The 13784-nt window shown below is 35.6% G+C and overlaps 1 protein-coding gene across 1 annotated transcript in view; it reads left to right on the forward strand.

Moving 5' to 3' along the window:
- Positions 1 to 13784, forward strand: part of LOC120534550 (mucin-19-like) — a 131339-nt gene that overhangs the window by 22924 nt on the left and 94631 nt on the right. The window contains exons 5-8 of the mRNA XM_039762145.1: positions 2469 to 2516; positions 8483 to 8503; positions 9978 to 9998; positions 10366 to 10398. Of these exons, the coding sequence (XP_039618079.1) occupies positions 2469 to 2516; positions 8483 to 8503; positions 9978 to 9998; positions 10366 to 10398 (123 nt within the window). The remainder of the gene's footprint in view (positions 1 to 2468; positions 2517 to 8482; positions 8504 to 9977; positions 9999 to 10365; positions 10399 to 13784) is intronic.

The following is a 13784-nucleotide window of genomic DNA, read 5'->3' on the forward strand; positions in this document are numbered from 1 at the left end:
AGGCTAAGAATTTTTAATTCAGAGTAGAACATGAGAAGTTACAAAGCATCCTACTCACAGTCCCAGCAATGACAGGAGGCCACATTTAAGAATAAATGATATCAGGATTTTATGGCACCCCGAGTCTCAAACTGGCACTCATGATGACATTTATTATTTTCTGATACTAATGCTAAGGCTGCACCATAAATAATATAATAATAAATAAATAATAGTAATACTATTACTTCTATTACTACTGATAATAATACAAATGAAAACCCTTCACATTCATGAGGGTTAGGAGCAAAAGACCCCTTTGAATGTGAAACTTTGCACGTAATATTTTTACTTCCCCTTACTGTAGTGGGGTGTGTTCCAGCAGAATATTCTTGTTGTTTGATGTATTAATTGCTTTTACAATTTTTTTTCTTACCCCACTTGTTAACCAGCATGAACATGCATTTACCTTTAAGGGTTGATTGCTGTTAAGTGACATGGTAGGAATGGCTGTCCGGATAAAAATGAGAGGGGTAGGTAAGAAAGAGAAAAAGAATTTGAGAGAAAGCAAACTGATAAATGAGTGAGTACGCGAAAATGGTGAGAGCCAAAAAGGATAGCCTGAGCTCTACACGATTTTCAGTAGAAATGAAAGACAGAGTGAGAGTGAGATAGTGAGAATGTAAGAGTGGCTAGTGCAAACCATCTGGAAGGAGATGCCTGGATCTGCTCAGCAACTAAGGGTGCAGTTAAACTGAAAGGTAGCTGGTATAGATCCCATTGTTTTTTTTTTAACTAAAAATATCAACAATATAGTATGAAAGGTAGTGCGCTTGCACAAATACTATAATATTTTTTTGGGTATGAGTTCCTGCAATCTTTTAACAAACATAAATATTCCCAGTTAAGATTTCACTGTCAACTCAAGAATAACTGAAACCACGAATATCAAATTTGCAAATCTGGTGGAGCAAGTGTATTGAAAGTAGTAGAAGAAGAAGGAAAACATAATAAAGTTGGATGTTGCACTATGCACCACATCATTGTTGCCACTTCACAACAACACCAAGAGTAATACTATGACAAGCATCAAGATGGAAAGTCTAAGATACATACAATGCATGTGAGGAAGACACAGTATCAGGCATGTTTATTTAACAATGAATTATCTTTAGCCAAACTTTCAGATGATTCACCCTCCTGCTGTTATGGCCACAGGAAACACCTTGTTAACTGTTACTGAAACTAGCCACAGCTATACTTGCACTGTTTCTGAAGTTGCATTCACTCTTCCAGTGCTGCTGATTGTCTTTTATTATGCTGTGCAATGTCTCTTTCAGTGATTCCCCTTAACTTCTGCTGGGCTCTATTTATCCAATGCCCTGGGATTTTCTGTCTGCCTTCTTGAACGTTCACTGGCTCGTCACGTGTACTGGAAATGTTCCACAGGTATATGGAATTTAGAGATTTGTGTACCTGTGTGACATTTCACTGTCAGTCACCCATGCAGCCCCTCTTATCTTCAGGGTAATATGCTGGCTACTACAATACAATTTGCTTCCATGACCAGCTATATGTTAATATTATGATTTCACTTGCGATTCACATTTGTGTGCTCATCCACACTTAGGGAGATCACCTGCTGATCTCCCTGTACTCTTTTGTGCTTCTGAAGGCCCAGCATCATGAGGCACTTAGTGGCACTCATCCTGCTTGGAGTATTTCTGATCACAGGTAAAAAAAATTAAAACATCCTTAAATAATTGTTAATATACAAGGAAAAAAAATGAATTTGCAGAAATTTAAAAAATGGCACGTTTCCTAAACGTGCACTCAGTACTTTTCTTTACCTTTCACAATTTAATCTCAGATTCTGCTTCTCTTTGCCTAACAACTGATGTGCAAGTCAGTAGAAATCATGAGTTTTGAGTGGATCAGTCTATGAAATGTTTTCATTGCTTCTTTAATATTTAAGTAAATACAGTACTTCAGTGACTTGTATGTACGTTTATTATGCTACTGCAATGACTTTGGTTTGAGACTAACAGACTATAATTCCTAGATTATTTGTAACGGAATAGCTGCTAGTCTGTCTCTTTAAAAACTGCAGATACAAACTAATGAAGGAAAGCAGAAATAACTTAAACTCCACTGGACTGAATATTTCTCATTAGATTCAACAGTGAGTGCTATAATGCTACAAACTCTTGTTCATGTCATCTGAAGCAGAAGGCCAGCGTTGCCTTTTCAGCTTCATCCCTGTAGCTCTGCTTGGTCTGTTTTAGCTCTCCACCAGAGATGGCTTCTGTGATTTTAACGTCTTTGTCCTAAAATATGTGGATTTGGCAACAGTGTGGGTGAATGTGAGATCTTATGATGTGTATTTCATAGAGTAGAACAGCTTATTGTAGTATTGGTTGAAGACACTTAATATTGTGATACCGTTTGTGATATTGAACATATTAACTTTGCTATATATTTTATACTAGAAATCAACTCCCACACTACTGATGACAACTCTGGTGATTACAGTGGTGGTAAGTTTTGTATCAGTTAAATTTTTATAAAACCTTTTTATAAAAAGGTTTTTCTAAAAGCTTTTATTGCCAACTTTAAATCAAAAAACATTTATTTGCTGAAAATTAATATCAAGATCATTATCATCTCATGGCTAACATGCTTTTCTTATTTTTTTAGTTACCTATATTAATAACTAGAAAAGTACTACATATTAGATTTTCAATTATTATTACATGTGATATACAAGTTTTCAATTTAAAGCATAACAAAATGAACACAAATGACTATTTGAGTCAAATAATTTACTCTCTTTTACTCCAGATAAAATCTAGTGGATAATGTAGTACCTAAGCAGCCTCTTAAAGGTAGCCCTCTCTTTCCAAGTACTGAAGCCTGGTATTCTTTTTCCAACAAAGAGGGGCAAAGCTTGGGGCTATCAGTTTGGCATAACTGCAGAGAATATGTTGCTCTTCAATTAAAAAGCATCAGGAAGTGCTTCTCACCCTGCCTTTTATATTGTCAATGTTCTCTCATGGCTACATAAACACGAAAGCCCACTGGGATAATAAAAGTCAACCAACTTTTCAATCTCCAGAAGCTAAATTGAAGTTAATAATCAATGTTGTGTTATCAAGTCTCTGACACAGAAATTCCAATTACGTCTATTGAACACATGAATCCAGTTTCAGGTGAGGTTTTTATTACACATTTGTGCTTCAGATAAATTAGGAAAAACGCTAATAAAAACCTGTTTTTCTATGGTCAGCCTGGGTCAATCAGAATGGTTGGTTTGTTTTTCCGTAGACATAGACTGTTGGCTTTAGGGTTGTTGTTTCAACATGAGGTGCAGTATGCAGGAAGTGAGCCAACTTTGGGGGAAAGCAGAAGGTATGCTTACTGTTTGCTTGTTCTATCATAGATTTATAGATATGAAATGCTAACAGAAAAGTACAAAACTAACATTTACACATATGATAACAATATATGCCTACTTCAATTAAAAGTATATGAGCATTCAAAATTATATACTTGGGTTCAACTACTCCCAATAAAGGTAGTCTATTAAACTACACAAAATTGAAAATTATACTGTAAGAGACATCAAGCTAACATTTGGCAACAGGGAAGATGAAGAAAGTAAAGTTCTTAATGCTCCTTGGACAAAATAAATGACTATGGTGGTTCACAGTCTCTTGGAATCAAAGTCTGGCTGACTCAGATGAACTGCCCACCTTCAACCTCCTGCACACCTTACACTATAGTATGGCATGTGTTTAACTGTAAAATTCTGGCGTTTAGTGCAATCTATCATGGTGCCAACTTTTTTCAATCATTTTGATGTCTTATTTTATTTTATAACAACAAGAAATGTTTTTGACAACTTCCGTACTGTTACTTAAACAAGTTAGCAGAAGTGTTTACATATGACCAGTCTGGCCACGAGCTCAAATATTCACACCCATGGGGTGTCCTGCAGCCTCACTTGTAGATCATTCCACAGTGGAGACCCTATAAGCATTAAAGATGTTTAAAGGTTTCTATGAGAAAGAAGACTGTGAAATTTGCTCTGAACTTAACTGACAGCCAATTTAGAGGCTTAAGAACAGGAGTTGCATGGTTCTAGTAATAACAGACCAGTGCCAAATACCACTTACAATATAATGACAGATTATTTGTTCCACTTGAACATTTCCAGTGTTTGGTTTTATGATTTGAAAATGTTTGTCCAGATAGCTTTTATATACCCACTTCATGTGAAAGTTTCAGTCTTTGATTCAAAACGCTTCATCAGCATATTGACTTGGCAATACATCAAATCATTACGTTTTTGAGGGTGGTAGCTTACCCTACAATTTTGAAACTAGGCAAAATATAAAGCTGGCTGAAAATTGCCAGGTTTACTGCAAACATCTAAGAATGATTTCAAAGCATCAAGCTGTTTTTCATTCAGTACATACTGTAAATCAGCTTGTGTAATGTAAAACCAGGTGGCAGATCCACTATAAAACTAATGAAGCTTAAGCTTCAGGGCTCTTAATCCCACATGGGCCCCAGACGTGACTTTAGTCTTTATTGTTTAAAACATTGGGTATCTACTGTATGAGAAAGGGTTATAAAAATAATAACAGTAGAGTGTAGATCAGTACAGCATTTTTAATCAAAATCTGAGATGTAGAATTTCATTTTTTTTAATATTTATGGTGATCTGTCATAAAACAACCCTATTAAAGAAGTAAAGTGGTTAAGCACACCTTGTGGAAAGAAGCCCCTCAAATGATTAGTTTCAGGGCCATCAAAATGTAGGTCTCCTGCTATGTAAACCTAAACCTTAGCTGTGCAGCTTTGTGTGTCCCATTCCTGGTAAAGAAGATAACTTTATTCAGGCTACACTTCTTCAGTTCCAGTTTGCCTAAATCCCTTAAAGAGAATCTCCACAAATGTTTCCGTATAATTTGCACAGAAGTCATTTACTACACTTCAGGATGTTTTTATTTAATGTCACTCATTCCATTCATTGTGGTGCTATGTCTTATACAGACACCTTTTTTGGGGATTTCTTTGTTCTAAACAGTCAATGGCAAATCATTAAGTTATATCCTGCTAGAATATGGAGGGCCTAGACTCAGAGTTTGCTCCATGATGATGCTTTATCCTTCAGTAACCGTGGACTAACAACATCGCCTTCTGTGCTCTATGCCCATACCTCTAAATTGCATTGGAGGCTCCCATATTGAGTTATATTTAGCTGCAACTGTTTTTGAAATTTGCAATGTAAAAACGTAGATTTTTTTTCAAACTTACCTAAACAGTGAATTACTCTGAATTCCTATGTATTATTTTAAAAGCATCCAGTAGTAGTTTAAATGTGGGAGAGACTGTTTAAGCTTGCTTCTGATGGAGTCACAAAATATACCGATATATAAAAAAAAATGTATGTGTCTGCTAAGCCATTTTAAACATAAATCAGTGTGACATATTAGTTATATGTCCTGCGGTGGGTTGGCACCCTGCCCAGGATTGGTTCCTGCCTTGTGCCCTGTGTTCGCTGGGATTGGCTCCAGCAGACCCCCGTGACCCTGTATTCGGATTCAGCGGGTTAGAAAATGGATGGATGGATGGATATTAGTTATATTAAGTACACACTACACCGAGCCTAATTTCAATCTATAAAATTTAAAGCCGAGGAATGGGGGGTAATTCAGTACAGAATAGTATATAAATAAATAATTAAGAAATAAATGCATAACTAAAGCTATTACTGTTGAAAGAATCCATGTAGTTGGTTAAAGAAAAGCAAACAAATAACCTTTAACGTCATAAATCTTCTAAAATTAAAAAATAGAATAAATCAAGAAGGCATGCAGTCTGGCCACATGTTCTCAGAATTTTAGTTACTAAATGTAAAGTACAATGCGTGACTTTCAACGTTAACAGCTAACAGAGAGAGAAGTGATGGCCTCTACCATTATTTTGAAGTAGAGGGCATTTCTTTCCAATACAGACAGTGTTAGGCATTATCTGTACCAAATTGTTCAGCTTGAACTATGCCTTATTTCTTCCTAGTTCATTATAAAGTCAGCTCAGTAATGAAACAGGTTCAAAAGGGCAAAAACATTCTTCCATTTTTAAAAAATGAGCAGAAGAGACATTGGTAGACAATAATAATTAGTTCACCTAATTTTTGTGATGTTTCTTCTATAATTTTTTTCAGTTATTGCTTACAGAAAACACAGCATAATTAAAAATAGAGACATTTCAAAACTAACTTGTGGATATTTGCAAGCAATTAATTCAAAACGGCATAATATTGTGTCATTGATTCACATGTACTGTACTGGTACACTTATTTATAAAACATGTGCATGTTCCCCTGGGAATCTAGAAAATGTTAGCTGGGATAGCCGTGACTGTGACATTTATATTCCAACAAAGCCTTTTCTGGTAAAGAGTGAATAAATCAAGTACTCTTAACATATGACATGTCAGGTTTCTGGCATTTTAACCAAGTATGGTTATTGAACTGTCCGTCTATGCTCTTAGACATAATGGACCACAGAAATATGCAGCCATTGTAAATACTACATAGTGCAGTTGGGATGTATATGCACAGATCTCTTATAATCTCAGAAGTGTTGCCCTCAAAGTGATTTTCTAAGCGAGACCAATGTCAAATAGTTCAGAATATAAAAAAGGATAAAAACAAACAATAAAATAATTACAAAATAACAACCCCACTGTGGCTCCCAGCCTGCTTCTCTAAGTTTTGAAACACTTGCCCTCTACTTCAATCCAAAAGCAATTATTTCTCTTCATACCCCTCATAACACTATCATCTCCAGTTCCTTCCAACAGTTCTGTTTATATCAATTCAGCTTCCAATTCCACACTAACCAAACTCTTGATCACAAGGTGACTTTAAACAGCATCACAGGGCCAGTTCCAGTTAGGTTCAGAAATTTTGCCTTGAGTCAAACAGCCCTGAATTTTCATTAGGGAAACCAGATTAGTACTCCTTCTTAAAGATTGGGGTTTCCATGCATTAATAAAGAAAAAACAATTTTAAAGAGACAATGTAGGCCCAATCTTTCTAGTCCAGTACTACACTATATGCCTCGACCATCCTTGTTTTAAGGCTTATGACTAGATACATGCCACTCCTATTTTATAGGTTCAAATGAACTTAATTCTACTTGTTCTGAGTTGGGACCATTTCCTCTTATGTTTCTACGACCATCCAACACTCTCTGACCACACTCTCTATTAGATGAGGGTCAGATGTGAGATGTGTTTCTTGACCCCTTAACATTCTGAGTTGAAATCATGCCTAGGCCACTATTTCTCCCTTTTTATGTAGTTGCACATTGCTTCTTCAAGATATCTAGCACAAACATTGGGCATACATCCCTCAGGTGTTGCCCCTGATAATTGGTGTCCATTATAAAGCATACTTATGCAGACACCCACTTTCACACTAGAAGGATTAGCATAATCACCCTAACAAGCATAACTTTGGAATAAAACAGGATAACTTAGACTCCTAAGAAATGTTCGTGTAGATGCATCTTACATCTCACACTGACAAAGGAGGAAATGTCTTTATAGAGAAGTTCATTACTTGAACTCTACAGGAAAAAAATTGTTAAGGGATTGTCTTTCATAGTTGTAATTTATTTAATGAGATTCAGTAATTAGATATTTTTTAAAATTTCTGGTTACTTTTTACTTTCTCTAGCCATAGAGTTAATTGTTGGTGCAGGGAGGGATTAAAGAGAGATTGCTACTGTATGTGTTGGCTTCCTCTGCAACAAATTTGTGACATTATTTATTATTATGTTTTTGGTGATTGTGGATTGTTTATACATTAATTTGAAGAACATCTGTTTTCATTACATTAAAAACTGGAGGTGTAAAGAGCAAAACATGAAAAAACTGGTACTTTCTGAAGGCACTGTAATAACACATATAGGGAGAGCATGCAAACTGCACACAGACAGGACCGGAGTCTGCACTCAGGACCCTAAAGCTGTATGTCTCCACTGCCACTCCATTCCACTTCATGCTGCCTAATTTAATAAGTTACCAAGAGTAATTTCACAAACCAAAATAATAAAATCTATTGAGAATGAACTACAGAATGGAAAAAAGGACAAAAGAAATATGCTGCCAAAGACATTATTTTCTACTTGTTTAAATTGGGAGAAGTGTAGTTGTTTACTTTTCTCGATTAAATTAAGTTTAATATCATGTAAAAGCTTTGGTTATGTATTCACTTAAAGAGCTGGCTAATCCAAACAACAGATCACTTTATTGTATTTTGTTAATTTATTAACAGTCATATCACAAATGTTATATTAAAATCAAATAGCACTTAGATGGAAAATAGCAACTGCCAATGAGAGATGTGCTCAGTTTTCTTTCATAATTTAAAATGTTTTCCTATGGCTTATTCAATATAACATATACACTTATATTTTAATTGCAGATGTAACTGCCTCCACCCCAGGTAAGTGTCACAATGTTTATTTTGTAAAAAAACCAAAACAACATAATGTAGATTTGGTTAGTTTTATTCAATAGTTCAAATTTTGTACTTTGAATTATTTAATATAAAATGTACAGTATAATTAAGGGTGGCATGATGGTGCAGTGGTAGCGCTGTTGCCTCGCATTAAGGGGACCTGGGTTCACTTCCCGGGTCCTCCCTGTGAGGACTTTGCATGTTCTCCCTGTGTCTGCATAGGTTTCCTCCCACAGTCCAAAGATATGCAGGTTAGATGCATTGGCGATTCTAAATTGGCCCGTGTGTGTGTGTGTGTGTGTGTGTGTGTACGCCCTGCCCGGGGTTTGTTTCCTGCCTTGTACCCTGTGTTGGCTAGGATTGGCTCCAGCAGACTCCTGTGACCCAGTAGTTAGGATATAGTGGAATGGATGGTGGATGCATAAACTGTATCTGCAGATGCAATTACTAACAATATTTGTTTAATGTGTTTTTTAGAAAGTACACAAGGGTCATTTTTTAAACTAGTATGAAGTCATGAGTAGCAAAAGTAAAAATTAAGAATATCAATGTACACTAATAAGAACCAACCCTATTTTACTTAAATGACGATCCTAAATTGTCCCAGGTGTGTGCTTGGTGTGTGTGTGTTTGTGTGCGTCCTGCGGTGGAATGGCGCCCTGCCCAGGGTTTGTTTCCTGCCTTGTACCCTGTGTTGGCTGGGATTGGCTCCAGCAGACCCCCGTGACCCTGTGGGTTGGATAATGGATGGATGGATAGATGATTACTACAATTAGTTTTTTAAGGATGACACACAGCCTTCTAGAATATTGAAAACTATTTCCTTGTTTATATGGTCAACTGCATTGTGTGTGGCTGATTCAGGAGTTGGTAAGAGACTAATTGGTGTGTGTGTGTGTGTGTGTATGTAACCTTTGGGATTTGGGAGGACAGGAGTATCATTAATATAATGCAAATCATGCACAATGAGGGAGAACAGGCAAACTGCACACAGACAGGGTCAGGGTCTGCACTTAGGTCCCTAGATCTCTAAGTCTCCACTGCTATTTCATTCCACTCCATGCTGCCTAGTTTAACAAGTTATCAATTGTAATTTCTCAAAACCAAAATAATAAAATCTAATGAGAAAGAACTACAGAATGGAAAAGTGAACAAATTAAATAATATATGATCACAGAGACATTATTCCCTACTTGTGTAAGTTAGGAGAAGTCCAGTTGTTTACTTCTCCCTATTATATTAACTCTGATATCCAATAAAACCTTCTGTCATGTAAATTATTCACTGAAAGAGATGGCTCATCCATAAAACAGATTACTGTATCATACTTTCTTAATTTAATGAAAATCATATCAGAAATGTTTAATTAAAAATCAAACAGGACAAGATTTGATCAGTTTTATTCAGTAATTAAAATGGCTTATTCCATATAACATTCCCACTTATATTTTAATTGCAGATACAGCTGTCACTTCTCCTGGTAAGTGCCACAATGTTTGTTTTGGAAAACAGAAACCAATATACTACAGATTTAATTATTTTCATGTAATAATTAAAATGATGTACTTATTTAATTTTATATTCATAATTTGACTCAGCAGATGCAGCCAACAATATTTGTTTAATATGTTCTTAATAAAATACATAAGACTTATTTTTTTAAACTAGTATTAGCAAAAGTAGAAGTTAGGAATTTCAGTATACAATAATAAGACACACCAACCCCATTTCAATTATTATAAATGCTACAATTTATTTTTAAGAATAAACACAGGCTTATAGAATATCATGAACTATGTTAATAGTGTCAAGTGCAATAATTATGAAACTGTCTCTTATGTTTGTAGCTGTGTCACCAGATTCAGGAGGAACAAACTATGGTAAGTGACTCATGGGTGTGCGGAACACTAGATTAAAAGCTTGAGAAGGTGTGAATTCAAGATTCTAGGAAAAAGGAGAACAAGATTCAACAGGAGAAGAAGGCAAGACAGGGAGAGGAACTTCTAAGACAGCATCTTAAAGCTAAACATGTAACTAGAGGTACAAGTATAAATTACAAGAGAATAAGGTGCTTGAGATCAGATAACAGAGGATTTATAAAGGCTTAACAGTATTACCATTACAAATAAAATAAAAAGACTTTGAAAACAAGCTGTAGGTTGAACAGAGCAAAACTAAAAATGTTGTTGACAGATGAAATGTGAGAGTTGAGTTAAAAAAGATGCCAATTTATTTGGGCAACAAGTAATATTACAGTTCAGAAGGTAATTTTGTTATCTATTTATTTTCTTCACTTGACTGTTCTTCTGTTTTCATTTTTTGTGCTTGTCTAACTGCACTGGCTTCATCTATTACAAAGCTCCCTTTACACAATTATGGGTATAACCAAGGGCTTGTGTCTGATTAGCCAAATAAAAAAGGACCTTTTACTGAAAAATGTTATCAACTTTTCCTCACAACAGAATTGTTTTCTTCACTTTTCTCTGCTCCTTATGTAATCTGGGTGTGCAATCCTTGATTTTTCAGTAGGCTCTTTTTCTGTAGACAATGCCTTTTTTTTCTTGGCTAGTTAGGATCAGTAGGTCCTTCTTTCTATTTGTTATGCCAGATGACTTTAACACATGCTGAAATGGCAAGTCACAAAAGCAAAAGAGAGTAAAATCAAGAAATTAAACATTAAGTGTTTTGAAGTGCTAAGTCAATACTAGGAAAACCATGAAACCAATGTGTCGAAGCCAGAAGGTTATTCAGTAATCAAGTCTAAAAAGTAAGTCAAACTTAATACCCAAAATTTGAAAAACAATTTTTTTGCACTTTGTATTTTAAAGCTTTCTTCGCAATCCTGGATGTTAGAAAACACATAATGCTGGCTGTTAAACTGTCTCAAAGATGATAACATCATTGTGGCAATGGTGGCCGCCACGTCATCACAGAATTTATAAAACACTATTAGAAATGAAAAATTGAAGAATCAAAGTGTATTCAGAAAATGACAAATCCAAAAGATTCTTTGATGCTTAACTTAATCAAGGAGGGTGTCAATAAAAATCAAGGCTAAAAGCTGCCGTCAGCAAAAAGTTGACATCAACAAGTAGAAGGTTAAATATAAAGAGAAGTCGGTTTGAATACGTTATTTACATTTATCTGCTAGGTGTCAAACTCCATGAGGTGAATTGACTTACAGGAATTTTAGCTGTAAATTTTCCTTACAGTGTTGCATCAAATAACTGCAGTCGCTCTTGTCAAACAATCCTATTAAGAAGATTTTTTGTGCATTGTTGATGATTTGGATTGAGCACTGTTCAAAGAGAATTTTGAGCTGTCATACACTGTGACTTAGGAATGAATGCATTTGGTTCATTTCAATAGCATTTCCTTGAAAATTACATATGGAATGTACATACATTTATTAGTTGCATGGGTTCCATAATTGGACTAACCAAAAAACAATTAAATTTTTTAATAAAAAGTCCAAAAAAATGTAACCTACAGCCAAGACAAAACATGTGCTTTAAATGAATCGGACGCTCAGGACATGAAAGAGAATAATCAGAAAAACATATACAGCAAAAAAAACAACAACAAGAAAACATAACTAAACCTAACACCATACTCTGTAGGTCAGGGCAGATAGATGAAGCTTTTGAGGGCTTCTGGTAGCCTGCATTGTAGTTTCATGAGTACTTTAAGCAGTGTAGATTTGCTAGGTGGTAGCTATACCCATGCGTTACATGCGTCTATAACACTCACCTGTTTCAAAACAGTCAGCACTCCTTCCTTAGTGGTTAAAACATTTCAGAGGTGCCACATAACAACACTGAATCATAAAGTTCACTAACAATATATGTTTTCTCTCTCTGGCTGTATTATTATAAAAAATTAATGGAGAGTGTGCAAATTTATTATTACTTCTTCTTCCAAGTTCTGTACAATCAGGTTTAGATAAGGCCTTGAAAATGTATAATCTATAATAGCATTATTATAAATTGCTAGTATTGAACTTTCTGTTGGCATCAGAGGTAATCCCTAAAACTGAATCCCAAATTGGTAAACTGACCAAAGAGTACAGAAAATGCTCCACATGGAGCATGGTCATCAGTGGAGTATCTCAGGGGTCTGTCCTTGGATTGTTGCTTTTTCCAAGACATGTTCATGACATTTATTCTAGTATAGTTAGTAATCTTGCAAAATTTGACATTTAAATTGAACGAATGGTGGACACTAAGGAGGCAGCAGCAAAAATGTAAAATGACTTGGACAAGCTTTGGAACTGGGCAATCACTTGGAAAATGCAGTTTCCTGTCGAAAAGTGCATAATGCTAAAAGAATGGGTAGAAGGAACATCAGGTCTAAATGTAAGATTATCACATCTAAAGACAGCAGATCTCTGAAAAACCTTTAGGGGTTTACATTAACATAATGTTCTTATCATCTAAGCAAGGTGCAGAAGCAATTAAAAAGCAAATAGAATGCTAGGTTATTTTGTTAAATCTATTGAATATAAATCCAGGGACATTATTATGCTTGGGCTATATTATGAACTTGTGAGACTACATGTGAAGCAGTGAGTGCAACTCTGGTCACCATGCCCCCCCAAAAAACAGGAACACTCTTGTCAAACTCAGAATTAAATCTGTTTGGTCTCAAGCAGATGAGACTGTGTGAGGGCTGTAATAATAGACAAGAAACAGTATAAAAGTTTGGGGATTCTACCCCTTATATTGTCGGTTTTGCCAAAAAAAATAAGTTAAACAATGACTAAACACAAAGCACTGAGTCATAACATAGACTGAAACTTAAGAAAAGTGCTCCGGCATTATAGTTGAGGGAAAGAAAGATTTGTGTCTTCAGGCTGAGGTGAGGTCAACAGGGTTGTGAAATGTAGCTGGAGGTGGGAGGAGATTTAGGTGTGTCTGTCTTCTGGAAGTCTGCAGGAGAGGGAAAAGAGACATTAGTACAATAAATTAACCCCACACTCTGTGTTTTATTCCCACTTAAGCCCTTGGAATGCTTCCCATGCACATGTGTGTGACAGAGCCTAATCCAGTGCCCATGTTTATCAAGCATCTCAGAGTAGGGAAATGATCCTAACTGGCTCAGAGTGATGCAAATTTGGTTCTACTGTCTGAAACAGGAGTAAAAGCACTTTAACTTTACCAGGATTTAAAGGAGCTTTTCTAGGAGCTACAAGAAAATGTAGCTCAGGCAAAGTTCAGCATTCATTTCCAGGAAAAACTGGAATGTTTTGAAAATAATACAAATCAAG

Source organism: Polypterus senegalus, chromosome 8 (genome assembly GCF_016835505.1).
Source record: "Polypterus senegalus isolate Bchr_013 chromosome 8, ASM1683550v1, whole genome shotgun sequence".
Taxonomy (NCBI): domain Eukaryota; kingdom Metazoa; phylum Chordata; class Cladistia; order Polypteriformes; family Polypteridae; genus Polypterus; species Polypterus senegalus.